We start from the raw sequence: 24849 nt of genomic DNA, 5'->3' as shown, positions 1-24849 counted from the left end.
CTGCCTTCAGTTCCTTACATGTAAGGGTGTTAAGCACGTGACAGGAGGCACCCATCTCTTCACCTGCATACACCAATGTCGAAGACATAGCCACGCCTTTTGCACTGTCCTTGGGGGTCTGTTAACATCTCCCCAGGTGATGCCTAGCCTTCCCATGTCTGTCTTGCTCATGTCTTCCCAGGATCTCAACAGAAGATAGTACGGATCCTTGGGGCAACGTGTCACTGCACAAGACATTCAGAGTCAGGAGACTATACTTTTTTCAGGTGATGGATGGACACTTCAAGACTGATGGTGCTACAAGGAAGATGGCCATTTCAGTCCAAACTGGAGCAAAATGAGCAATGAGAAGATGTGATTTCACATTGGGCTGATGGGTAGAGCAGGGGCTAGCGAGCCTCAGTAAACTCCCAGCCACTTTCCTTGCATCGCCTTTCTGATCTGAAGTTGCCTAAATGTTGGAAGTGAGTATGTGAAGGCTCTATGACTCATCACACATAACATGGTTTAGTTGGGGAAAGACCCTCCGATCCTACTTATCTTCTCGAAGTGTCCTAGGTGGGAAAGAGCATACAGAGGGTGTTTAATAATTGCTCCTTCTAAATACTTTGGTCCTGCTTTCTTCCTTCCTCCCCCATCAGTGTATGGGTAGGCTTGGCGGGGCCAGTCCTTATTCTCAAGTGGAATATATTGGCATGCAGTTCTTAATTAAATAAACTATTATGGGAGCCGCAGACAACTCAGACACTTGCCCCAAAGTTCAGGTTAGGAAACAGTGGAATGGAAACTTACAAAAACTTCAAATATACCTTAGTTCTTTTCTTAAGGCTTAATTTTTCAGTCCTGATTTAGAGGTGACAACATCTGTTAGACAATATCCATCCTCCCTTTCTCTTCAGGCCACCGTCATTCCCCTCATCTAGGCTGGCAGCTGGTCTTTCCTAATTGGTAATATATCTTGATAACCACAGGCCCCTAAGCAGCTGTCCCTGTGAACATGGGCTGGTGGCATAGCTCCCTGTCATTAACTTGCTTGTTGGTCCTACTAGTGCTTAGGAAAGGATTTAGTTAATAATGATAGTAATGAGACAGAAAGCAACGACAGAAAGGAGAGAGACCAAGAAGGAGGGAAAAAAGAAAAAAAAACCCTATAATTTACAGTACAAGTTTTACAGTCAAGCTGCCCTGCCATAACTTTGGGCTATGGTAAGTCTGACTCATAATCTCAAGGGGATTCCAACAGGGTCAGTTCTGTTTTATTCATTTTCTTATTGATGAGAGTTCTAAGCAAGTAGCCCAACTGAGTGTCCCCCCCGTCCCCAAGTGGTAGGGGCTCCTGCTGGTTTCCAGGGTGGAGTGGACTTCAGAATGGAGTCAGGGAGGGCCCCTAAAGCAAAATCAATCCCGTTGTGCCAGGTGAAGAAGCAACAGCCCCGAGTTCAGAGCAAGGCATCTCAAATTCCCAGCTTTCTACAGTTGGAAAAATGGTTTCGGACCCTGCTCATTTCTATATATACTTTTCCCTTGGCAATGACAAAAAATACGTGTGGAGGGGGCCAGTTCTCAGCTTGTGGTGTCACTCATCCTCCTTCCAAATATAGAGAAAGAATGAGCCCAGGGGGTTAGTGGTGGCCTATAAAAGCCCAGGGGGCTGGCTGCTCCTCTGTGGCTCACTCTGTCGTGGTCAGAGGTAAGTGATAGCACTTTCCTAGTATCTCTTTTGGCCTCTGCTGCTTCCACTCCTGGCTCGGCCACTGCTCTGGCTGGTGGCCCTCCCTAGCTTTGTCACAGAAGGTGGTCCTTATTCCTCTTCTCACAGTGCTCTTAAAGAACACATGAGGAGTGAGCTGGGAGCACCCAGCTTCCTGCTGCCTCTAGCAGGTCATACAAGCTGGGGTCCTGCACACTCTTCCTCTCTTTCCTTCCTCTGTTTGGGAAGGACCCTGCTGGACACTGTCCACTATGGCTTGATGTTCTCCTGTTGCCTCTTTGATCTGCAGTGTGGGCAAAGGACTCTGCATTCCCTACCTGGACTCTGTACCTGTTGAGTGGTTAATTGCCTCAAGACTGTATGCTGTGGTTCACCAGGTTTAAGTTAGCCAATATCAGCACTGTCTCTGATTGCAGATAACCAGGAGGCCTGATTCACCTGCCAACAGAAGCTTTCATTGACAGGGACTCAGTCCATTTAGAATCTTTGCCCTGTTCACAGTGAAGGATCTTGCAGTCTGAAGAAACTACCAGACAGTTGGTAGCTCTGCCTAGTGGTAGGCCATGACCTTTCTGCTCTTCTCACATGCCTCAGGGCTGGGCCTCTTTACACAGGTCCAGTCCTTTGTGTGTGTGTTAGTTGAGTCTCAGCAAGGTCTGCTTCAGCAGAGAAGCAGATCGCAGTAACTCTGAGCTCCTCCGTGTGCATGCTCTTGCAGGTCCCATAGCTGCACAGCTGCTGCTGCTCTCTGCTGTCCTGCGGGCGTGACTCAGGTGAGAATCAGGCCACATCTCTGGGCTTCAAGAAGTCTTCAGATATCACCCAGTGCTCCCTAATGTCTGTGTCCCTGAGGAGTTAGAGAGCTTAAACACAAAAGAATAGAAGAATAGGCTTCAGGGAGGGAGAGAAGGAGCCTTTCCTCCCCAGGGCTGCAGCCAGAGGCTCCCATCTATTCTGTGTAGCTTTTTTTTTTTAAGACAGGATCTCACTATGTAGCCCTGGCTGGCCTATAACTTGCTAGGTAGACCAGGCTGACTTCAAACTCACAGAGATCCATCTGCCTCCGTCTCCTGAGTGCTAGAATTAAAGGCATGTGCCGCCATGCCTGGCCTTCTGTCTATTCTTAGCATGGGAAGAAGAAACCATCTCAATTCAAAATAGTTCAAAACTGCCTCTGCCATTTGCTGCTTGGTATTCCCAATTTGAGGAATGTCTTTACTTATTTTTTTTTCATGGTATTTATTTTTGAATGCTCTGTTTGCTGTACCTGAGCTTCTCAGAAGAGAAAAACAAAGTGTCAAAAGTGGCATTTCAAAAGCCCCCTCACCAGGTTGGAATAATTGAGACACTTGGATTAAATAACTTCTATCTAAGCCCCCTGACATACAGTAACAATGCAACAGCTATGAGCTGATTACATTTTTCCCAGGGCTGAATCCTTGTATGGCGCTCCACTGGGCATGAAACAGCCCAGATCTCCTTGACCCAGCCTGAGAGGCTTCCATTGACAGTAGGATGGCAGGTTGATACTAGGTTGGGCAGCAGGCTGTGGCTGCCCGGCCCAGGGACCAGCTGGCCTGACTGTGGGTTTGCTTTCGCAGCTGACACCATGAGTAGCGACACTGAGATGGAAGTGTTTGGCATAGCCGCCCCTTTCCTCCGCAAGTCGGAAAAGGAGAGGATCGAGGCTCAGAACCAGCCCTTCGATGCCAAAACCTATTGCTTTGTGGTTGACTCAAAGGAAGAATATGCCAAGGGGAAAATTAAGAGCAGCCAGGATGGGAAAGTCACTGTGGAGACGGAAGACAACAGGGTAAGGCATTCTCTCTCTTTCTCTGTCTCTCTTTCTCTTCCCCCTACTGGCCCCAGCTCCTCACGTTGTTTGCAGAAGCATCTACCCCTGCTTCACCCGCTTCCGGAGCCAGAGCCTGGGTCTGGTAGTCAGCATCTGAAATAGCAGCAGGCATCCCAAACTCTAGGAGAAGCAGAAGGCTTTTGATTTTCTGCTAGGAAAGCAGGATGGGAGATGGGACCCCCAATGGCTGACCAAAGCATTTAGTTATTGGATGTCTTTTATCACTGTTCATTGTTCTGGGCCAGAGCTGCCTCACAGTGGTGAGTGTGTGTGTGTGTGTGTGTGTGTGTGTGTGTGTGTGTGTGTGCGCGCGCGTGCCTTTGGAACACCCCCCTTTCCTAGGTTCCCTCAGTTCTGTCAGTGGTCATCTAACCAAGGAAGGAAGGGTGATGTGTTAAGAGTTGCTCGAGGGTCACAAGGTCAGCATCAAGAACCAGGCTCTCTATATCTGGACACGGATGGACAGCTGAATCCACTCTATTCTGTGAAAGGAAGAGAGGAATTCGAGACTTTAGAAAACCGAGAATCTGGAAATGTTACAAGGAAGAAAACAAAAGGGCTCTGCTGGTGGCTTAATGACAGAGCACTGGCCTGCTGGTGGCTTAATGACAGAGCACTGGCCCAGCACTCTCGATGTCCTGCTTTCAGTCACCATATGGGTCTGTGTGTGACGAGGCAGAAGCTGATACTGGGATAGAGAAGAGACAAAGAAAATGGAGTCATTCAGTGGAGCAGGGAGGAAAAGGGCAATAGGAGGCAGAAGCTAGACTCCATGTAGGACTATCACACTGTCTAGGGAGAACATGCCTGAGAGGGAACAGGAGTGCCCATGGCCCTGGGTGGCTTAAGGGAGGCAGGGAAAATGGATGCTTTGTGGCCTGCACTGCGCAGGGACTGGCTATTTCCAGAGCCGTTCCTAAAGATAAAGGAGGGCAGGGCAGGCTGCCCCATCCACAGGGCCTCAGGCCCTCCACAGAGGAAAGCCTCAGGGCTTGGTGGAGGGAATCTAGAGCCTTAGGGATGCTACAGAAAGGGAAGGATGGGCCAGTGGCTTTTCTCTAAGAGCAGGGAAGGTGGTAAAGGAAGCAGGATAAAGCAGCCGGGGTGGGGGGTGTTTCTCAGGGATAGACAACTGCTTCTACAGGGCAGAGATGTTGGCAGATCCTGTGGGCACCAGCCCAGGGATACACTGCCTCTTGTCTCGTTCTCTGTTGTCCCTGGTCAGGCCTATGCAAGCGCGCCCTTTGCTGTAAGCAGGTAGAGCAGAGACAACCAATGCCCACAGCCAAACAGCTTCTTTTGGTTCCCATTCTGTGCCATGGGCCCCCACTTAGTCCTCCTAATTCCCCTTTCATTACATCTGTCACCATCCCCCAAACCCAGACCTATGACAGAAAGAGAGAGAGAGAGAGAGAGAGAGAGAGAGAGAGAGAGAGAGAGAAGTCCTGAGTGGTGGGAAGACCACATGTTTCACCGCCACAGCAAGTCATGGTAACCCTGCTCTCCCTCACTATCATCCAGGCATTTCTTCTGCTCCCCTGGATTGCAGTCTCTCTCAGGGTGCCAGGCACCCCCATTGGATAAACCTCATGACTCTTCCCTTTCAGACCCTGGTGGTTAAACCAGAGGACGTGTATGCCATGAACCCCCCCAAGTTCGACAAGATCGAGGACATGGCCATGCTGACTCACCTGAACGAGCCCGCTGTGCTGTACAACCTCAAGGAGCGCTACACATCCTGGATGATCTATGTCAGTGGCAACCCCCCAGCAGGCTCCCCTGCCGCATCAGATATTGCGGGGTTGGGGCATGCTTTGAAGACGCCTGTTTGCCTGGTCCAAAGAGAAGAGTTGGAGTAGGGAACTGAATGACCAGAAAGATGGAAAACAAGAGATGGATGGGATAGGAAGAGGAAGGCTGGAGGAAGGAAGGTGGGGAGGAGGAAAGTTAGGGAGGAGTGAAGGTAGGGAGGAGGAGCCCCAAAGAGCAAGAAAGCTGAGGTCACCATGGGATCAGCAATGTCCTAGCTGCAGGAGGACTGGCTACTTTCCTCTTTGAATTTCAATTGCTTCATCTATCAATAGAAATAATTACTTCTTTATGAGTTATCAAAAAAGCCTGGGATAATAATAAAGGCAACACACACACACACATATATTATATATACATGGTATAATTATGTATATATGAATGAATGTAGTATGTACCTATTTTTTCCTTCCATAGACCTATTCAGGCCTCTTCTGTGTCACTGTCAACCCCTACAAGTGGCTGCCAGTGTACAACCCTGAGGTGGTAGATGGCTACCGAGGCAAAAAGCGCCAGGAAGCCCCACCCCACATCTTCTCCATCTCTGACAACGCCTACCAGTTCATGCTGACGGGTATGTTTTCCAGGAGAAAGTACAGGGATGGGAAGTAGGCACTAGACAGGCTCAGGACCACTCTGATGAGAGGCCCTAGAGAAGGAAGAGCACAGAGGAAAAGAGGCTTTAGGAGTTTGCTTTTAACGTGAGCACTGCTTAGACCGTAAGAAAGAATATCATGGGTCAGAAGCAAAGACTGACCATCTTAGATGGTCAGAGCATGAGAAGCCTCGGTTTTCATCAAAGGCTTGGCTTCTTTGAGCCTCTTTTTCAGGACAAAAGCCATGATTAAGCAGAGAAACAAAAATAAGATGGTAATTAAATAGAGGGAAAAGGAAAGGAACAGTTGAATCCTGGTGCTTGTGCAACAGGTAAGAACCTCTTCAGACCCAGCCATCAGCTCTGTTTTCTTCCACCCTCACAGATCGTGAAAACCAGTCCATCCTGATCACGTGAGTATCTCCGCTTCATGAGGTTTCACAGCTGGGGCCAAGGACAGAACCCCTCAGCTCTGTTCTTTAGACAGTGCTTGGAGCAAAGCCCATGGTGGAAAGACAGGTTAGGGATGGGTGGGTGAAGAAGCATCCAAAAACTGGTAGTATCCACGAGTGGATCAACCAAGGCAGTGTGGCCCAGGTCCTCTGTCCCTCTGGGTGGCCACTCGTATTCATTTGATGTGTGTGCCAGATGTGCTGAGGAGCACCAGGAGACATCTTAGGATACTGGCTTATGAACAGGACTAATTTCCTTGTCCTTCCACTCTTCTAAACAGCGGAGAATCCGGGGCCGGGAAGACTGTGAACACCAAGCGGGTCATCCAGTACTTTGCAACAATTGCAGCCACTGGTGACCTTGCCAAGAAGAAGGACTCCAAGATGAAGGTGGGGAAGGGAGCAAGGAAGTGAGTGGGCTAGGGTGCAAGAGCTTGAGCTTGGTGTGTGGTTGACCACAGGTCCAGATTCTATGATTTCTTAGCAGATGGAGACTCAAGACTTTCTAAGCGGGTGGATGACTCTGGGGCAAGTCAGCAAGCTTGTTCCTTCAGGGTGACCTCAAAGATAGCAGCCCAGGAGCGCTGGGCTATAGTGACCGGGTATAGTGCAAGGGTATGACAAGAGCACAAGCAGCCTAACCGGAGGATCAAAGAAAGGCATGTCCTCTCGAGAGCCAGTTGCTGACAAGCGTGAGAGAGGTGCCAAGTGTTTCAAGGAGGGCATGCCACTGATGTGGTTGGTCTTTAGCTTGTCAAGTCAGGGACGTCAGGCCTGACTTCACCGGTGCAGCCAGGAGGCCAGGCAGGCAGGAAAAGCAGAGCAGGTGACAGGTGTTTTTGTTTTGTTTTGTTTTTAATGAGGATCTTGTGGCTTACAAGCATGATTTTTCTTCCTTTCTGGATTTCTTTGCTTAGGGGACTCTGGAAGATCAAATCATCAGCGCCAACCCCCTGCTGGAGGCCTTCGGGAACGCCAAGACTGTGAGGAATGACAACTCCTCCCGCTTTGTGAGTCTGCCCTTGAGTGTGATTGGCTTGGCTCATTGGCCTGCTGGACAGTCTGAGGGCCTGAGCTTGGGCAACTTACAGCACAGTGGGAAGAGACAGTGAAAGAAGCAAATACACAGGCCACGTGTGTGCACAGTTCAAACACCCAAGGCTGTAGTTGAGAAAGTGGGGACCAGGTCCCAAACAGACAGGGTTGGCTGGTAAGAGCTTTCTGGGGGTACACGAGCCAAAAGCTGCTGGGTGAGGAAGAGGATGAGGGGATATCATTTGATGTTGGTCTTAGATGTCACAGTAGAGAGAGAAGATCACCAAAATGCCAGGGATTCGTATTTTGAAAGAGCAGAGGGGTCCAGCCTTCTTGGAAAAGACTGACACCCAGCTAGCTCACTCCGCTCATTTTATTCAAACATTAGAGAAGGTTAACTGGGGCTGGGAAATGTTCCGACTACCCAAATTACTTTGCTCTCGCTGCCCATGAGAACCCACACAAATCTCAGTCCCTTTTGATTATGGCTAGCTATAACCAAAAGTAAGAACTCCAGGTTTGCCAGGACTGTCTTAGGACCAGAGGTTGGTGCGGCCGCAAGCTCCCATGTAGCACCAAGTGCAGATTCTCTAGAGAGACAACATTTTTTTTTCCAGGTCCAAAAGTCTCAAAACAGTTTCTCAGCCTCTACTGATGGACCAAACATAGTGGAAGATTTACTGAAACATTTCACTCAAAACCAGACACAAAGGCTTACATATCACTTACATATCACTGAGGGGAAGAGTAGCTAGATGTTCCCCGGGATGGGAAGGGTGTGGGGAGCACTCCTGCAGAGGATCCATGTGGCAAGTGGGAAGGCAGAAGAGGGAGAAGAGACCCGTCATGAATGGTGCATCAGCCGTGAGGAAGACTTTGGGTTTTCCCTTGAGCGTAATAGGAAGGATTCTGTAAGCAGGGAATTTTGCACCCCAGTTATTTCATTAATGAGATATGGGGGAGCCCAGGAAGAGGAAGACACCCAAATGGAAGAAGGGGAAGGGAAAGGAGGGAAGACTACCCAGGGAAAGGCTCCTACGGGCAGTGCTCAGAAATCTAGAAGTTTCTTAGTCACGGAAGGACCTGGTCTCCCTCTCCCTTAACGCAGGGCAAGTTCATCCGCATCCATTTTGGCACCACTGGGAAGCTGGCCTCTGCAGATATTGAAACTTGTACGTATGCTCAGTGGTATGGGTGAGGTCTCTGAGCCACGGGCCGTGGCGTGAACCCTGACAGGCCTGTGCTTCTGTTCCAGATCTGCTGGAGAAGTCCCGGGTCACCTTCCAGCTGAAGGCTGAGAGAAGTTACCACATCTTCTACCAGATTCTTTCCAACAAGAAGCCGGAGCTGATCGGTGAGGTGATGGGATGGGGTGGGGGCGGGGTGATGGGGGTGGAGGGGACGAAGTCAATCAGCCTTTGGACTGACTTGCACCTGTGAGGGAGTTGCACCTGTAGGTGACTCTACACCCAGTGCAAGATTTAAATCAGCCATGGGATATGGCTCTTTGAGCAGCCCCTGTACCCGTTTTTAAAATCATGTAGTATTCGTGTGAGTATGTGTGCAGAGGTACATGTGCGCCTGCAGGTTCAGGTTGTAGTTGCAGGCGTGAGCATATGGAGGCCTGAGGAGACTGCCCAGTGGGTGTCTTCCTCGGTTTCACTCACTCTTGTCAAGCAGGGCAAGGGCTCTCACCAAGCCTGGAGCCAGAGTGCTCAGAGCCCTGTCTCTGCCTCCTGGGGATTACAGGCAGATCCCACACCCCCCTGGCTTTCAAATGAGTTTTGGGGATTCGAACTCCAGTCCTTAGGCTCACATGGCAAGCACTTTACCTGCGGAGCCATCTCCCAGCCTCACTATTCCCACTGGAGAAATCTGACCCTGTGAGCTGTGGTAGGGCAAAATTTTATCATGATCAGAGCTGTGGTACTTTGACTAGTTAATGGTCCTCGAGCTCCCCCTTGTGTTTCAACACAGGAATCAACCTCAGCTCACATGAGGTTAGCACAAATCCGGCCAGGGAGGGGCATCCTGCCCCAGATTTGTAGTGGATAGAGGTCTTTGCGCTCACTGCCTTCTTTACTTCCTGTCTGTAGCAGCTAAGTCTTTTGGGGCTCCAGCCTGCTGGTTTTCAAACAACTTCAGAAAAGGCTGTCCCAAACAACCTCTGTTTTCCCAGCCTGGGCTCCTGTCCTGGCACACATTCTTATTCTCTGTCCCCAGCCTACACTGGCAACACTGATTTGCAAAGCAAAAACACAGAAAGGTTTTCTGTAAGGCACTCAACTCACATGGCATGGGAGACTGCAGAGTTAGTTCCCCCTAGATCAGCGGTTTTCACCTAGCCTTCCAAATGCTGCGACAATTCATGTTGTGGTGAGCCCCAAACATAAAATTATTATTATTTTTTTTTTACTGTTTCATGACTGTAAATTTGCTGCTGTTAGAAACTGTAATGTAAATATATGATATGCAGGATATCTGATACACAACCCCAAAGGGTGAGACCCGCTGGTTTAGAGAATCTGCTTCTGCATTTAATTTTGACCCCAGTGGTTGAAGCCTCTGGCCAGAGTTTAAGAGCACAATTCTGCCTGGTGGGATTTTCATTACACATGTGCGTGGACTCCAACAACATTCATCATTTCAGAGTTGCTGCTGATTACAACCAACCCTTATGACTACCCATTCATCAGCCAGGGTGAAATCCTGGTGGCCAGCATCGACGATGCTGAGGAGCTATTGGCTACAGACGTAAGAAGGATGGTCGGAAGGTGGGAGAGCCTCCCCATGGTGAGGGCAGTGGACAGACAAACTGTTCTCCCCATTGCAGAGTGCCATTGACATCCTGGGCTTCACTCCAGAGGAGAAATCTGGACTTTATAAGCTGACAGGGGCCGTGATGCATTATGGGAACATGAAGTTCAAGCAGAAGCAGCGAGAGGAACAAGCTGAGCCAGATGGCACTGAAGGTACAATGTCACCACAGCAGGCTACAGAGCCAAGACAATTCATTCCCCTGGGGCCATCCTCTTTTGAAAATGATTAATCTTTCTTCCCCTCTGGAGAGGTGGATGCACCTTTTCAGGACCTGCAACGAATATAAGGAATCGTCGCCATTCACTAGTTTATTCGTGTGTGTGTGTGTGTGTGTGTGTGTGTGTGTGTGTGTGTGTGTAAGCATTCTGCAGCTCATGTGTGAAAGTCAGAGCACAACTTTCAAGAGCCAGTTTTCTCCTTTCCACCATATGAGTCCCTGGGATCAAACTCAGTTGTGAGGTGCGGTACCCTGTGCCTTTACCTGCTGAGCCATCTCTCTGGCCCCTCCACCCACTTGTGCTGAATTCCTAGAGAGGTCTTATTCTGGATGCAATGTGAAATGGCCAGGGCTTCCTGGACCCCAATGCTGCTAATCATGAAGTCCAGCACACGCTCTGGATGGTGTGGTGTCACTGGCTCCATGAGGACATTTAAGACGTGGGGAACATGAAAATGCCAAGGTGAGACGGGGCCTCCCTTCTCCCTCACTGAATGTGGTCTTTCCTTTCCAACCAGTGGCCGACAAAACAGCCTACTTGATGGGCCTGAACTCTTCTGACCTCCTCAAAGCTTTATGCTTTCCCAGAGTGAAAGTGGGGAATGAGTACGTTACAAAAGGCCAAACTGTGGACCAGGTAAGGCGCTGTCTCGGGTCCGGGAGGGACCTAGCGCCCGGTGGCCGCTGCCGCCTTACTAATTTGCTGGCCTCTCCTCTGGCAGGTTCACCACGCTGTGAATGCTCTCTCCAAGTCTGTTTATGAAAAGCTCTTCCTGTGGATGGTCACTCGTATCAACCAGCAGCTGGATACCAAGCTTCCGAGGCAACACTTCATTGGGGTTTTGGACATTGCAGGCTTTGAAATTTTTGAGGTTTATAAGATTTATGTTTTCTTATATATTTGTATGGGAGTTTTTTTTACAACCCTAAAAAAGGGGCACCAAGATGGTTTTCTTATAGGAAAGGATAGAGAGAGTGAGTCGGGTAGGAAAGAAATAGCATATAAGGAAAGCATTTTTTTTTAAGACAGTTGAAGAGGCTGGGGAGATGGTTTATCCAGTAAAGTAGTTGCCTTGAAGGTGGTGATTATGGTGTCAAGAATACTTGCAATAAAAAAACAAAAGAGCTTGGCAAGGTGGCGTGTTCTCGGCAGTGGAGATGAAGGTACTCAGAGATTTCCACCCGCGTAAGAGATGGGTGGTGGATGTAGCTTGAGCAGTGGCACACAGTGTTGCCTCCTGGCCTCTGCAGGCATACTCACACACACATGCACGCGCACCCGCACATATTTGTGCACATGTGAATACACACGTGCATACAGACACACCCAGGGCTGTAGACTTCCTTCAAGTGGGAATTTTAAAAGCTATCACCTCACAGATAAAACTAAGGGAAACCCAATGGAGGGCCAGAGAAGTAGAGGACCCGATTCTGCCAGTCATGTGCCAGCTGATATAATTATCTGACCGGTTCTGAGTTAGAAGTAAATGAGTGTTCAGTGTTCGCCAGATAGCAGCCATGCAGGTAAAAAGGGAAGCTTGCCGCTTAGCTGAGAAAACAGAAGTCTGCCGGACATGCAGAAGCATAACCACAAAATCAGTGCCCAAGAGGTGCCCAGAGGCAGGAGGGCCATCTAGGTAGGAGACTCAGGACTGGCTGCAGGTGGGGCCCGATCCGAGGAGGAATGCCAATGGCCTTTGTTTTGAAAGAGGTCTAGTTTTTCACGAGAACCTTCTGTTTTTGGTGTCAGTATAACAGCCTGGAGCAGCTGTGCATCAACTTCACCAACGAGAAGCTGCAGCAGTTCTTCAACCACCACATGTTCGTGCTGGAGCAGGAGGAGTACAAGAAGGAGGGCATCGAGTGGACGTTCATCGACTTCGGGATGGACCTGGCTGCCTGCATCGAGCTCATCGAGAAGGTAGCCTACTCCGTCTGCTCTGGGCCCCCTTCCCGTGCACTCTGCTGCTCTTGTTCACTCAGCTGCCTTTGCCTCGTCTTCCATCCAGCCGATGGGCATCTTCTCCATCCTGGAAGAGGAGTGCATGTTTCCCAAGGCAACAGACACCTCCTTCAAGAACAAGCTGTACGACCAGCACCTGGGGAAGTCCAACAACTTCCAGAAGCCCAAGGTGGTCAAGGGCAAGGCCGAGGCCCACTTCTCCCTGGTGCACTATGCAGGCACCGTGGACTACAGTGTCTCGGGTTGGCTGGAGAAGAACAAGGACCCCCTGAATGAGACCGTGGTGGGCCTGTACCAGAAGTCCTCCAACAGACTACTGGCACATCTCTATGCCACCTTTGCCACAACAGATGGTAACTAGCAGAGTCCAGACATGGGGTCGGGGCTCTGCCATCACATGACCATCTCTTTTCCCCACAGCACATAAAAGATATGGTAGGTCCACTCACAGTGTCTGGCCCCATTGGTGTCTTGCAGCTGACAGTGGGAAGAAGAAAGTCGCTAAGAAGAAAGGCTCTTCCTTCCAGACGGTGTCTGCACTTTTCAGGGTAGGACAGATGTGCGTTAAACTGCTCGCGGTTCGCCGGAGTTACAGCAAAATGAGAAATGTTGAGGCCCTATCCTTGACTTATTCAAGGGCAGTAGTATTCCTCAAGTCTGATGGGTGTTGCTGAGTGAGATCAATTGTCAGTCTGACTATATACAGCTGAGGTTTAACAAATGTGGGGTCAGGATTTATTGGCTGGCTGGGGCAGTGAATTCTCAGTTCCAACGATCTAGTTGCCTCCAGGACATCTGCAGTAGTGTCCCAGGCCCCTGGCAGGGTCAGACACATTTTCTCTGTTAATTCTGGGAACCACTTTGTAGTTTGGTGACCATCTTGCAACCTAGGAGAAAGATGACTGAGACAGGTCACTTTTCTCTGTGCTTTGGACAAGCATCAGACTTCGGATTTTTTTTTTTTTTTTTTTTTTTTTTTTAATCCATTTATATTTTGGTTTTTTTTTTTTTTTTTTTTTTTTTTGGCTAATCCATATATAATGAGATTTCTCAAGTAGGTCACCCATAATCACAAAATCCGTGTTTCATATACTCCTTATACAAGAAGGGTGAAGGTAATTTTACATGATATTTGAAGACTATTGCTGTTTTGTAGCATAATAAGATGGAATGTTCTATTTGTGTGTTAGATTGGTACTGAAATTCAGATTTATAAAAGAGAAAATTTTCCGGTTTCAGAGCTTTTTATATTTTAGATATGCAAGGTAGGGGTGTGTGAGTTGTGCCAGTTGTCTATATGTCTGACTTTGGGGCTACTCAAGGACAGAGTTAATGTCACAATCCTTAACTTGAAGTCATGTAGTGTAATTTTCACCACCACGTATGTATTTGTCTCTGTGGGAGTTTACGGCAGGCCACCACATGAAATCTTCTTTCTCTTAGGAAAACCTGAATAAGCTGATGTCCAATTTAAGAACCACCCACCCTCACTTTGTGCGCTGTATAATCCCCAACGAAACCAAGACCCCAGGTGAGAGACCTCCCAGCCCTGAGGGGTGCTGCTCAGTCTTTGGGAGCTTCCAGGTGAAGCTCAGGTGTCCTGCCTGTGTTCTCAGGGGCCATGGAACACAGCCTGGTCCTGCACCAGCTCAGGTGTAATGGGGTTTTGGAAGGCATCCGCATCTGCCGGAAAGGATTCCCCAACAGGATCCTGTATGGAGACTTTAAACAGAGGTACGTGATCAAAATGCTCTGTTTGTCCTTTGCTGTAGAAAAGGGCTGGAATTTGAGGGAAGAAATATCATACAAAAAGACCCATTTCAAATGGGCAGTTGTGTTTGGTCTCCTATGCAAAATAACCTACCTCAGGGGAGGGAAAGAAAGCCCTGGCCCAAAAGTCCCAAGGCCTGGATTCCAGGAAGCTATCTAGTGATGTGATAGATCTGGAAACTGGCAGGTTTCATTACTTCCTGGGATTGAAGCTTTCTGGTCATCAGTAGGAAGAGAGGCCTGTGGTCACTGGTCTTTGCCAACAGCCCAGTCATTTCTGTGTCCACAATGGCAGATACCGAGTGCTGAATGCCAGTGCCATCCCAGAGGGCCAGTTCATCGACAGCAAGAAAGCTTGCGAGAAGCTCTTGGCCTCCATTGACATCGACCACACACAGTACAAATTTGGACACACGAAGGTAACGCTTCAAATCTGCCTCATGCTGTTAGTGCTCTCTTAACACAATGAACCACGTGTCTCATTCCTTCTTACCCATCCCTCTGAAGGTGTTCTTTAAGGCGGGGTTGCTGGGAACTCTGGAGGAGATGCGGGATGACCGCTTGGCCAAACTGATCACTCGGACGCAAGCCGTGTGCAGAGGGTTTCTCATGCGTGTGGAATTCCAGAAGATGATGCAGAGGAGGTTGAGCGGGGTGTTTGTTCAAGCACGAACTCTTTGGGAGAAGGTGGAAGGAGGAAGAGAGGATCCCTTGCAGAAATGAGCAATGCTGTTTGTTTGTTTCTTGAGACAGGGTTTTTCTGTGCAGCCCTGTGCTGTTCTGAAATTCACTCTGTAGCCTAGGCTGGCCTCAAACTCAGAGATCTGCCTGCCTCTGCCTTCCAAGTGCTGGGATTAAAGGGGTGTGCTATACCACCTGGCTGCTTTTAAAAAATTATGTCTGTCTATCTATCTATCTATCTATCTATCTATCTATCTATCTATCTATCTATCATCTATCAATCATCTATTTATCTATTGTGTTTCTGTTTGTGGGCATGTGTGCCAGGACACACTTGTAGGGGCCAGAGAACAACTTGCAGGAGCCAGTTCTTGCCTCCACCATGTGGGGCCTAGCGATCAAAATCAGATTGTCAGGTTGGGCTTCAGGCAACTTTACCTGCTGAGCCATCTTGCTGGTCCATGATTTGTTTTTAGAGAGTCCATCTTCTGCATCCAGTACAACATCCGCGCCTTCATGAATGTCAAGCACTGGCCCTGGATGAAGCTCTTCTTCAAGATCAAGCCCCTGCTGAAGAGCGCGGAGACGGAGAAGGAGATGGCCACCATGAAGGAGGAGTTCCAGAAAACCAAAGATGAGCTCGCCAAGTCGGAGGCCAAGAGGAAGGAGCTGGAGGAAAAGCTGGTCACTCTGGTTCAAGAGAAGAATGACCTGCAACTTCAAGTACAGGCCGTACGTCTTCAGGAATCTTGCTTTTTCATGGCCTAGATTTGACTATGATTTTAGGAGACTGGGTTAATGAAGTTGGGGCATGCATGGGTGCTGGATTTTAGTTGGAGGGTTTCATAGAGGACTTCATAAAACAAGATGGCAGTGTCTCAAACCTTTGCTCCTCAAAAAGAACTGTGATTTCTTTTCAAAGGAGAGTGAAAATTTGTTGGATGCCGAGGAACGATGTGACCAGCTGATCAAAGCCAAATTCCAGCTGGAGGCCAAAATCAAAGAGGTGACGGAGAGGGCAGAGGATGAGGAGGAGATCAATGCGGAGCTGACGGCCAAGAAGAGGAAGCTGGAGGACGAGTGCTCAGAGCTGAAGAAAGACATCGATGACCTTGAGCTGACATTGGCCAAGGTCGAGAAGGAGAAGCACGCCACGGAGAACAAGGTGCTCATTCTTCTTGTGGTTTCTCTCCAGCTCGATGCACTCATTGCTAACCAAGCTCTGCTGCCTTTTCCAACTGCTGCGGCTTCTTTTAGGTAAAAAACCTTACCGAAGAACTGGCAGGGCTGGATGAAACAATTGCAAAGCTGACAAGGGAGAAGAAGGCCCTCCAGGAGGCCCACCAGCAGACCCTGGATGACCTCCAGGCTGAGGAAGACAAAGTCAATTCCCTAAGCAAGCTCAAGAGCAAGCTGGAGCAGCAAGTGGATGATGTGAGCACCGGGCGTTTGTCTCAGAACTCTTGACCCTTCAGGGCGGAAGAGTCCTGGGCAGGGGTGGGGGTGGGGTTATCCCACTGGAAATAATTTGATCCTAAAGGGCAAATGATGGCTTTTTGCAGCTGGAGAGCTCCCTAGAACAAGAAAAGAAGCTGCGTGTGGACCTGGAGAGGAACAAAAGGAAGCTGGAGGGGGATCTGAAGCTCGCCCAAGAGTCCATATTGGATCTGGAGAATGACAAGCAACAGCTGGACGAGAGGCTCAAGAAGTATGGCCCCTTTTCCCTTCCAGCAACTTCCATTCTGGGAGTGGCTGGGGATCCCGTCTTCACACCTCCTCTATGTCCTGCCACAGGAAGGACTTTGAATATAGCCAGCTGCAAAGCAAAGTGGAAGATGAGCAGACGCTGAGCCTGCAGCTTCAGAAGAAAATCAAAGAGCTACAGGTAGGAGGCTTTCAGCTCCCGCTTGCTCACGTGGGTCCCTCAGAAGCGGGACCCACTTCTGTGGTGTCTGCTGGAAGCCGCGGAGAGCAGGTGGGGTAGGACTGTGTGGCCACCGGCCTCATGGGAGAGCTCACCCTGCCAAGGTGACACAGAAGTGGTGGCAGTGATGGCCACGCCCCCCAAACTCGCAACAAAATGCGTGGAGGCAACTGCAGACACTTCCAGGGTAGAGACCATATTGGTGCAGGGAAAGGTTCATTTGGAGGAAAATCAGCAGTGTTTGTCTGGGGGAACACCATGAGGAGATTCATCTGGTGGGAACAGAGGTTAATCTTCTCTATCGTCGTCATCATCATCATCATCAACTAACTGTATATATTAATGAGCTTCTGTGTGCTAGTTCATCTCATACATACAGTGCTCACTGGCCCAACCCTCCTCTTAGCCACTTTCCCCACCTTCCTAACCTTTAGTAATCACTGTTTCATGCTCAGATTGACTTAAACCAATTCCTCACATGAAAACGTGCCCTGCTTTGTTTTTCCAGTGTCTGGCATGCTCCATTTTGTTGCAAATGGGAGGGCTTCGTTCTTTTTGTAGTTGAGTAATATGCCGTCATTTAGGTGAAAGGCGTCTTCGTCATGCCTTTGCGGGTGGCTGGCACCTGCTCGGATGCTGTGTTAGTTGTGGTGACCCTCAGAGTCTCTTGCGGATCTGCCTGCTCTCTACAGGCTCGCATCGAGGAGCTGGAGGAAGAGATAGAGGCGGAGAGGGCCACGCGGGCCAAGACAGAGAAGCAACGCAGCGACTACGCCCGAGAGCTGGAAGAGCTGAGCGAGCGGCTGGAGGAGGCGGGAGGTGTCACCTCGACCCAGATTGAACTGAACAAGAAGCGTGAGGCCGAGTTCCTGAAGCTGCGCAGGGACCTGGAGGAGGCCACCCTGCAGCATGAGGCCACCGTGGCCACTCTGCGGAAGAAGCACGCCGACAGCACCGCGGAGCTGGCGGAGCAGATCGACAACCTGCAGCGGGTCAAGCAGAAGCTGGAGAAGGAGAAGAGCGAGTTCAAGCTGGAGATCGACGACCTCGCCAGCAGTGTGGAGAGCGTGTCCAAATCCAAGGTGAGGCGCTGGCTGGGCGGACCCGGAGGGGGACACCTGTCGTGGGTCAAGCTAAGGCTGCCTACACCCCCCTCCGCCCCCCTTCCCCTTCCAATCCGCAGGCCAATCTGGAGAAGATATGCCGAACTCTGGAGGACCAGTTAAGTGAGGCCAGGGGCAAAAACGAGGAGACCCAGAGGACCCTGAGCGAGCTGACCACGCAGAAGTCCCGGCTGCAGACGGAGGCGGGTGAGCCTTGCACAGGGATGCCAGAAGGCTCTCTTTACCACAGGCAGCACCATTTGCCGGAGAGAATGTTCTGCTTTGCTTTGCTTTGCTCTGTTTTAAAGACCTTGGCTGGCCTGGAACTCCCTGTGTAGACCAGGCTGGCCTGGAACTTGCCTGCCTCTGCCTTCCCAGCCCTAGTATTAAAGGTCTCCACGACCACACCCCATGAGGGAGGATTTCTAAAAACATATCTTCAGGGAAAAGTAAACGGAAGTAATACTGAAAGAGGCTGTCCCAAACATCCCAGAGGAGACCACTGAGTCTAGTGAAAACAGGAATCAAGCAGATGATCAAACTTCCATGAGTAAATAAAAACCTGGACAGAAGCAAGAACAGCCTAACCCTTTCTATTTCCTGCCCGCCTTTCCTTTCTGACTCCTGTGTACACCCCAGCTGACCATACTCACCCAAGAGTATAACTTCACCTTTCTAGACAGGTGAAGCCCTAAGTGTTTTCCTTAATGATACCGCTGGAATCAGCAGCAGCTGGGGAGGTGTGCTGGGAGTGGAGAGGCAACCTTGGTGATGTTCAAAGTCACACTGGTTCTCTTAGCTTTCACTGGCAGAGGTCACACTGGGCTTCCTGTTGTTTACAGCAGTACTTTATTAGGGTGTCAATTCCTTTTCATGGACACACCATAGCCTCTCAGGTGGGGAGGTCTCACCTTAATTACTATCCCCCCTCTCCATTGGCACAATGTCTTACACTTGGTAAGTAAATGAACCAATGAATGAATGAGCTGTTTCCTTCCTGACACAGGTGAGCTGAGTCGTCAACTGGAAGAAAAGGAAAGCATAGTGTCTCAGCTTTCCAGGAGCAAGCAAGCCTTTACTCAGCAGATAGAGGAGCTCAAGAGGCAGCTGGAGGAAGAGAGCAAGGTACCTGCCCTGAGGGATGATTTCTGATCTCATCTTCAAATGACACGTGCAAAATAAAAGCAAACGTGACTTCATTCAGCTGGTGGTGATAGCAGGACGTATGTGGCTTGTCTGGTACACACAGCCCCAATCCATTGGTTTTGATTTTTTGCCTTTTGATTTTCTTTTCAGGCCAAGAACGCGCTGGCCCACGCCCTGCAGTCCTCCCGCCACGACTGTGACCTGCTGCGGGAACAGTATGAGGAGGAGCAGGAAGGCAAAGCCGAGCTGCAGAGGGCGCTGTCCAAGGCCAACAGCGAGGTGGCCCAGTGGAGGACCAAATACGAGACGGATGCCATCCAGCGCACGGAGGAGCTGGAGGAGGCCAAGTATGCGACTCTAACCAGAACCCTTGAGTGATCTCACGGCTCAGCACGTTGGCTTCAGAGGGCCTTGGGGATGAATCTAAAGAATCTGAGATTTCCCCATCCACGAGTGTCTTTAACCATAGCATTGGCAAAGCTCCTTAACACACCAACTTTGACCCTGGTTAGACCTGAGACAGGCCATTGAGCACATGGGGAATTCTCTTGGGGTTTATGCACAGAGGGAGGTGTGTGAGCCATTCGGATTACAGACTCCAGCTTGATGAACAGTGGTGCTCAAGAAGATTGAAACTTCACGGAGTCTGTTTCCCTCTCATTTTCTCGAAGGAAAAAACTCGCCCAGCGTCTTCAGGAGTCGGAGGAGCAGGTCGAAGCTGTGAATGCAAAATGTGCTTCCTTGGAAAAGACCAAGCAGAGGCTGCAAGGAGAAGTGGAGGACCTGATGGTGGATGTAGAAAGAGCCAACTCCCTGGCTGCTGCTCTGGACAAGAAGCAGAGGAACTTTGACAAGGTGTGGGAAAGCTCTGTGTTGCCTGGGCTCCACGGTGTGGGTGTGTGTGGGGGTGGGGGTGGGGAAGAGATCGGCTCCCTGCTCTGCCCTTCTTTAGCACTGTGGCCTTAGAAAAGTCCTTGAAATTCACTAACGTGGTGTTTCTCCATCTTCGACATAGACTGGGAATGGGATAGGGCACAAGCCTAGTCACACGATTGTTAGTTGCAGTGAACCGGTTTCCACAGTACTGTTAAGGCCACACTCTTTCCCATCTGCTCATACTACCTGTATCTTCAGGTGGCTGAGGTGAGACTCAAACGCAGACCCCTCCCTCTGACAGACAAATGTGATTTGAACCAAGCCCTCCCCCCCTTTTTGGTATTAGGGAAAGTAACTATGTCTAGCTAATTTCTTCTCTCAGAATTCATTTGCTCTTTGGACATAATAGTAGATACTGACTGATTATTCTGACTAGGCAAATGGGACGAAACCTTAGCTCATTTGGTAATCTAGAGCAGGCAGAGAGCTGAGTGCCCTAGCTCTGAGCCTAGTTTCCTCAGTGGTGACACTCTGTTACAAGCTTGGTGGAGAGCTCACTGACAGAGCCTCGCCACCATGTTGTTGCAGGTGTTAGCCGAATGGAAGACTAAGTGTGAGGAGAGCCAGGCTGAGCTGGAGGCGGCTCTCAAGGAGTCCCGGTCCCTGAGCACTGAGCTGTTCAAACTGAAAAACGCCTATGAGGAAGCCTTGGATCAACTTGAAACCGTGAAACGGGAGAATAAGAACTTAGAACGTAAGCTGTCCCAAACAGTCTGAGGACTGTGGGAATCTCCTTTCCACACCTGCCAATGCCAGCATGTGAGGATGGAGGAGACTCTGTTATTCAGGCTCCTCCACACAGGTTCATAGATGCACTGTTCACTGTTGACAAGCTGTTGTTTTGAGTCTCTACAACCTTGTCATATCTCCTGGAAGCAGGGGTCTTTGGAGTTATAGAGAGCTAGCGAAAGGCGTTGAGTGGGTGCCTTGCATTCCCAGGAAACCTGTGCAGAGATGCCCAAATGTAACGGGACCTTGTTTCATTGCAGAAGAAATAGCGGATCTCACAGAGCAAATTGCTGAGAATGGTAAGAGCATCCACGAGCTAGAGAAATCCAGAAAGCAGATGGAACTGGAGAAGGCTGATATCCAGATGGCGCTGGAGGAAGCAGAGGTGAGCGGGAGTGGGGAGGAAGTCGCCAGGACAGGGGCGATGCTGTGGGCCTGAGAGGAAAGTCGTACTTCTCCTTTGTGCAGCGCAACACCGTGAGGCTGTGAGATAATGCCCACGAGTTACCTTAAGTTAAAATTATGTTAAAATAGGCCTTACCTGGCTGAAGTTAAAATTGCTGTAAAGTGCTTCCTGCTTTTAACAAAAAGAAGAGCATAAATACTTTTTGTGTTTGAGTGCACAATCATAAATGAATAACAATAAAATGTCTTACTTCTGCACTGAAGGGAAGTTAGAGATTTTACTTAAATGTAGTTTTGATGATTATAAAATGTAACCTAGGAATATCTCATTGGAGCTTTGCTGGCCAAGGTGGTGTGGTCAGCTCTACAGCTGTGCAAAAAAAAATAGTTCGTTTTCGGTTCTGCCTTTTAAAGGCAACTCTTGAGCATGAAGAAGCCAAGATCCTCCGAATCCAGCTCGAACTGACCCAGGTGAAGTCAGAGATCGACAGGAAGATCGCCGAGAAGGATGAAGAGATCGAGCAGCTGAAGAGGAACTACCAGAGGACGGTGGAGACCATGCAGGGTGCCCTGGACGCTGAGGTGCGGAGCAGGAACGAGGCCATCCGGCTCAAGAAGAAGATGGAGGGAGACCTCAACGAGATTGAGATCCAGCTGAGCCACGCCAACCGCCAGGCCGCAGAGACCCTCAAGCACCTCCGCAGTGTCCAGGGACAGCTGAAGGTGGAAGGAGCTCCCTGGGGCGGGAGGTCGTCTCCAGTGTCCAGATATCAGAAGACTGAGCAAGGCGTGTGGTCCTTGGCGCTCGGCTTCAGACACCCGGTCTTCTGCCTAGGACACGCAGCTGCACCTGGATGACGCTCTCCGGGGCCAGGAGGACCTGAAGGAGCAGCTGGCCATCGTGGAGCGCAGAGCCAACCTGCTGCAGGCCGAGGTGGAGGAGCTGCGGGCCACGCTGGAGCAGACGGAGAGGGCCCGGAAGCTGGCGGAGCAGGAGCTGCTGGATGCCAACGAGAGGGTGCAGCTCCTCCACACGCAGGTTAGGGCCGGAGCACGGCGTGTGGGGAGCACGGGGTGTGGGGTCCCCCGCAGACACGCCGGATGATACTCCCTCCTCATCCCCAGAACACCAGCCTCATCCACACCAAGAAGAAGCTGGAGACGGACCTCACACAGCTCCAGAGCGAGGTGGAGGATGCCAGCAGGGATGCACGGAATGCGGAGGAAAAGGCCAAAAAGGCCATCACTGACGTGAGGCTCCTGCTTCCTCCCCCCTGCGGCTGCTGATATGGTGTCTCCTGAAAGCCCTTCTTCCCCCTAGCCCTAGCTGTGCCCCGTAGACGTCTACCCTCTCAGGACCCTCGCGATACACGCTGACCCCAGACCATTCCTATCTCCCCTCAAACTCACCTGTTCCCTCCTGTATTGCTAAAAGCTGGCAGACAGCGGGAAGGCAACGTAGGATTATACTACTTTTTTTCTGCTTTTCCTTCTGCCTCTAGAGAGGTGGGTTCTCTTCGGCATCCGGAAATAAGGCCCTCTGAGGGTGCTATCCCATCCTTCCTGGGCCTCCAGGCTTTCTGGCTCTGTGGCTCCAACAGCGCCACTTGCTGCCTTTGTGGGGAGTATCACCTCAATTCTGTTTCACATTTCTGTATGCCTTCTTGAGTCCTTCCCTCACGGGATCCTAGGTAGCAGGTTAAGCTCCTCCAAGGGTTGTTAGTCTTGAAACTGTGTTGGTGATCACCAAACAAACAAACAAACAAAACAAACAAAAAAAACCCAAAGACCAAAAATTTCTGGGGTTCAGGCAAGCTCCTGAGACCAGTTTCAGGACACTGCTTCTCTCTCAGTCCTGCAGAGTTTATTTTTCATATTTCATAGCCCAGATGTAGCTCTTGTCCTGCTCCAGTGTGGGAAGCGTGCTCCCTCATGGTCTTACCCGTTGTTCTTTCTGTAAAGCATGCTGTCTACTCACCCCTGAATGCCTCTTCACAGCTGCGAGGTCTTTGAGCCTTGCCTGCTCACTTTGCCTTTCAGGCCGCCATGATGGCGGAGGAGCTGAAGAAGGAGCAGGACACCAGCGCCCACCTGGAGCGGATGAAGAAGAACCTGGAGCAGACGGTGAAGGACCTGCAGCACCGCCTGGACGAAGCCGAGCAGCTGGCGCTGAAGGGCGGCAAGAAGCAGATCCAGAAACTGGAGACCAGGGTACTTGCAGGGGGATCCCCAGCCAAACTCAGCCTGCTAGACTACCCCATTCAGGGCACAGCTCTAGAATACCGCCCCAAACCTCCCCCCAGATCAGAGAGCTGGAGTTTGAGCTGGAAGGGGAGCAGAAGAGGAACACAGAATCTGTGAAGGGCCTGAGGAAGTATGAGCGTCGTGTCAAGGAGCTCACGTACCAGGTAGGTGGAAAAAACACCTAACGCGAGCTTCCTCTCCAAGGTGCAAATGCCACTCAAGGCCTGGACTAGGATGGGATAGACTGCCTTGGTCCCGGTACAACGCTGCCCTTATTAGCCACATCCCTATGTTCCCACTTGCAGAGTGAGGAGGACAGGAAGAATGTGCTGAGACTGCAGGATCTGGTGGATAAACTTCAAGTGAAAGTCAAGTCCTACAAGAGGCAGGCTGAGGAGGCCGTAAGTCACCCGCGTGTGTGGAAAGGCCCGCTTCCCACACGAGTCCCGCGAGAGGGGCGTGCTGATTTCCGCTGCTGGGCTCTTTGCCTTTAGGACGAACAGGCCAATGCTCATCTCACCAAGTTCCGCAAAGCCCAGCATGAGCTGGAGGAGGCCGAGGAACGCGCGGATATCGCCGAATCGCAAGTCAATAAGCTGCGGGCTAAGACCCGGGACTTCACCTCTAGCCGGGTAAGCAAGCTGACTGGAAAGTGCCCGCAGACCCTCCTGAGCTAGAGGATGCTGTGAGGGCTCCTCTACTTCCCAGCCGGAGAATCTCAAGCTCAGAGAAGAGCTTGTTTGTAGTCGTTAACCTGAGCGGAGCCCCCCACCCCACAACTTCATGTATGTGTCTGCTGTAAGGCACACCAATGCGCTGAGTTCTCTCTTCTGCGCCCTCTGCTGGTATGAGAGAGGCTGTTCAGGAGCACCCTCTAGAGGTGGCTGAAGGTGCCTGCGGTTACTGTACCCACAGACCCATGGCTGCTCCCAGAGGGGCCTTGATTTCTCTGGGGACCAATTTCTCAGGAGATGGGGCTGGACGACTTCCTGTGGGCCACCAGGCATTCTCCCAAAGGACCGCCAAATTCCCTGCATCCCACTGAAATATACTAACAACTCCTTAATGCTTGTGGGAGGAGGGGCTGAGGGAGTGTCTCTGTTGCCTGCTTTGACTGAGAGCATCCGCATTCTCTCTAGATGGTGGTCCATGACAGCGAGGAGTAAGTGCGCCCTCCTGATTCAGGGCAGAAGATATGCAAAATGTATGTTTTCATGGCTCCTGACAAGGGTACTTAATTATCACGTGACTCTTTCTCCCATGCAATAAAATTGGCCTTGTTTTCAAGTTAGGCTGTTTTGTCTTGTGCGTTCCTCTTTTCCCCACATGGAAATGATTCTGCCTTTGGCAATTTTTATGTTGAATGCCGATGGGATGGCTTGGTAGACTAAATAGGTGTGTGTGGGTGTGTGTGTGTGTTGGCTTTTGGTTTAAATTGGAGATGAAAAATTTGT

The 24849-nt window shown here is 50.3% G+C and overlaps 1 protein-coding gene across 1 annotated transcript; it reads left to right on the top strand.

The window, feature by feature from the left end:
- The first annotated feature begins 3320 nt into the window (after positions 1–3320).
- LOC129666774 (myosin-3) lies at positions 3321–24573 on the top strand. The gene is made up of 39 exons (XM_055594021.1): positions 3321–3524; positions 5174–5317; positions 5793–5949; positions 6356–6383; positions 6704–6812; positions 7340–7432; positions 8566–8629; positions 8713–8811; positions 10108–10211; positions 10291–10429; positions 11013–11131; positions 11217–11366; positions 12245–12415; positions 12504–12810; positions 12935–13005; positions 13901–13988; positions 14074–14191; positions 14523–14646; positions 14735–14871; positions 15385–15640; positions 15831–16073; positions 16166–16342; positions 16471–16616; positions 16703–16793; positions 17525–17914; positions 18016–18142; positions 18942–19060; positions 19232–19428; positions 19753–19936; positions 20546–20711; positions 21007–21131; positions 21566–21874; positions 21987–22190; positions 22277–22402; positions 23192–23362; positions 23455–23559; positions 23701–23796; positions 23890–24027; positions 24535–24573. Exons 1-39 carry the CDS (start codon positions 3321–3323, stop codon positions 24559–24561), a joined length of 5823 nt encoding a protein of 1940 aa, XP_055449996.1. The 3' UTR covers positions 24562–24573.
- Positions 24574–24849: the final 276 nt, after the last annotated feature.

This window comes from Psammomys obesus, unplaced genomic scaffold (assembly GCF_907164565.1).
Source record: "Psammomys obesus unplaced genomic scaffold, mPsaObe1.curated_primary_1811, whole genome shotgun sequence".
In the NCBI taxonomy this organism is placed as follows: Eukaryota; Metazoa; Chordata; class Mammalia; order Rodentia; family Muridae; genus Psammomys; species Psammomys obesus.
Note: the sequence above shows the minus strand (reverse complement) of the source record. Positions and strands in the feature narration are given on the sequence as shown.

Coding starts and splice junctions, on each gene's coding strand:
- LOC129666774 (XM_055594021.1), top strand. CDS start 3,321: ATGAGTAGCGACACTGAGATGGAAGTGTTTGGCATAGCCGCCCCTTTC. Junction 8,630..8,712: donor CTCTGCAGATATTGAAACTT/GTACGTATGCTC, acceptor CTTCTGTTCCAG/ATCTGCTGGAGAAGTCCCGG. Junction 13,989..14,073: donor CAACGAAACCAAGACCCCAG/GTGAGAGACCTC, acceptor CTGTGTTCTCAG/GGGCCATGGAACACAGCCTG.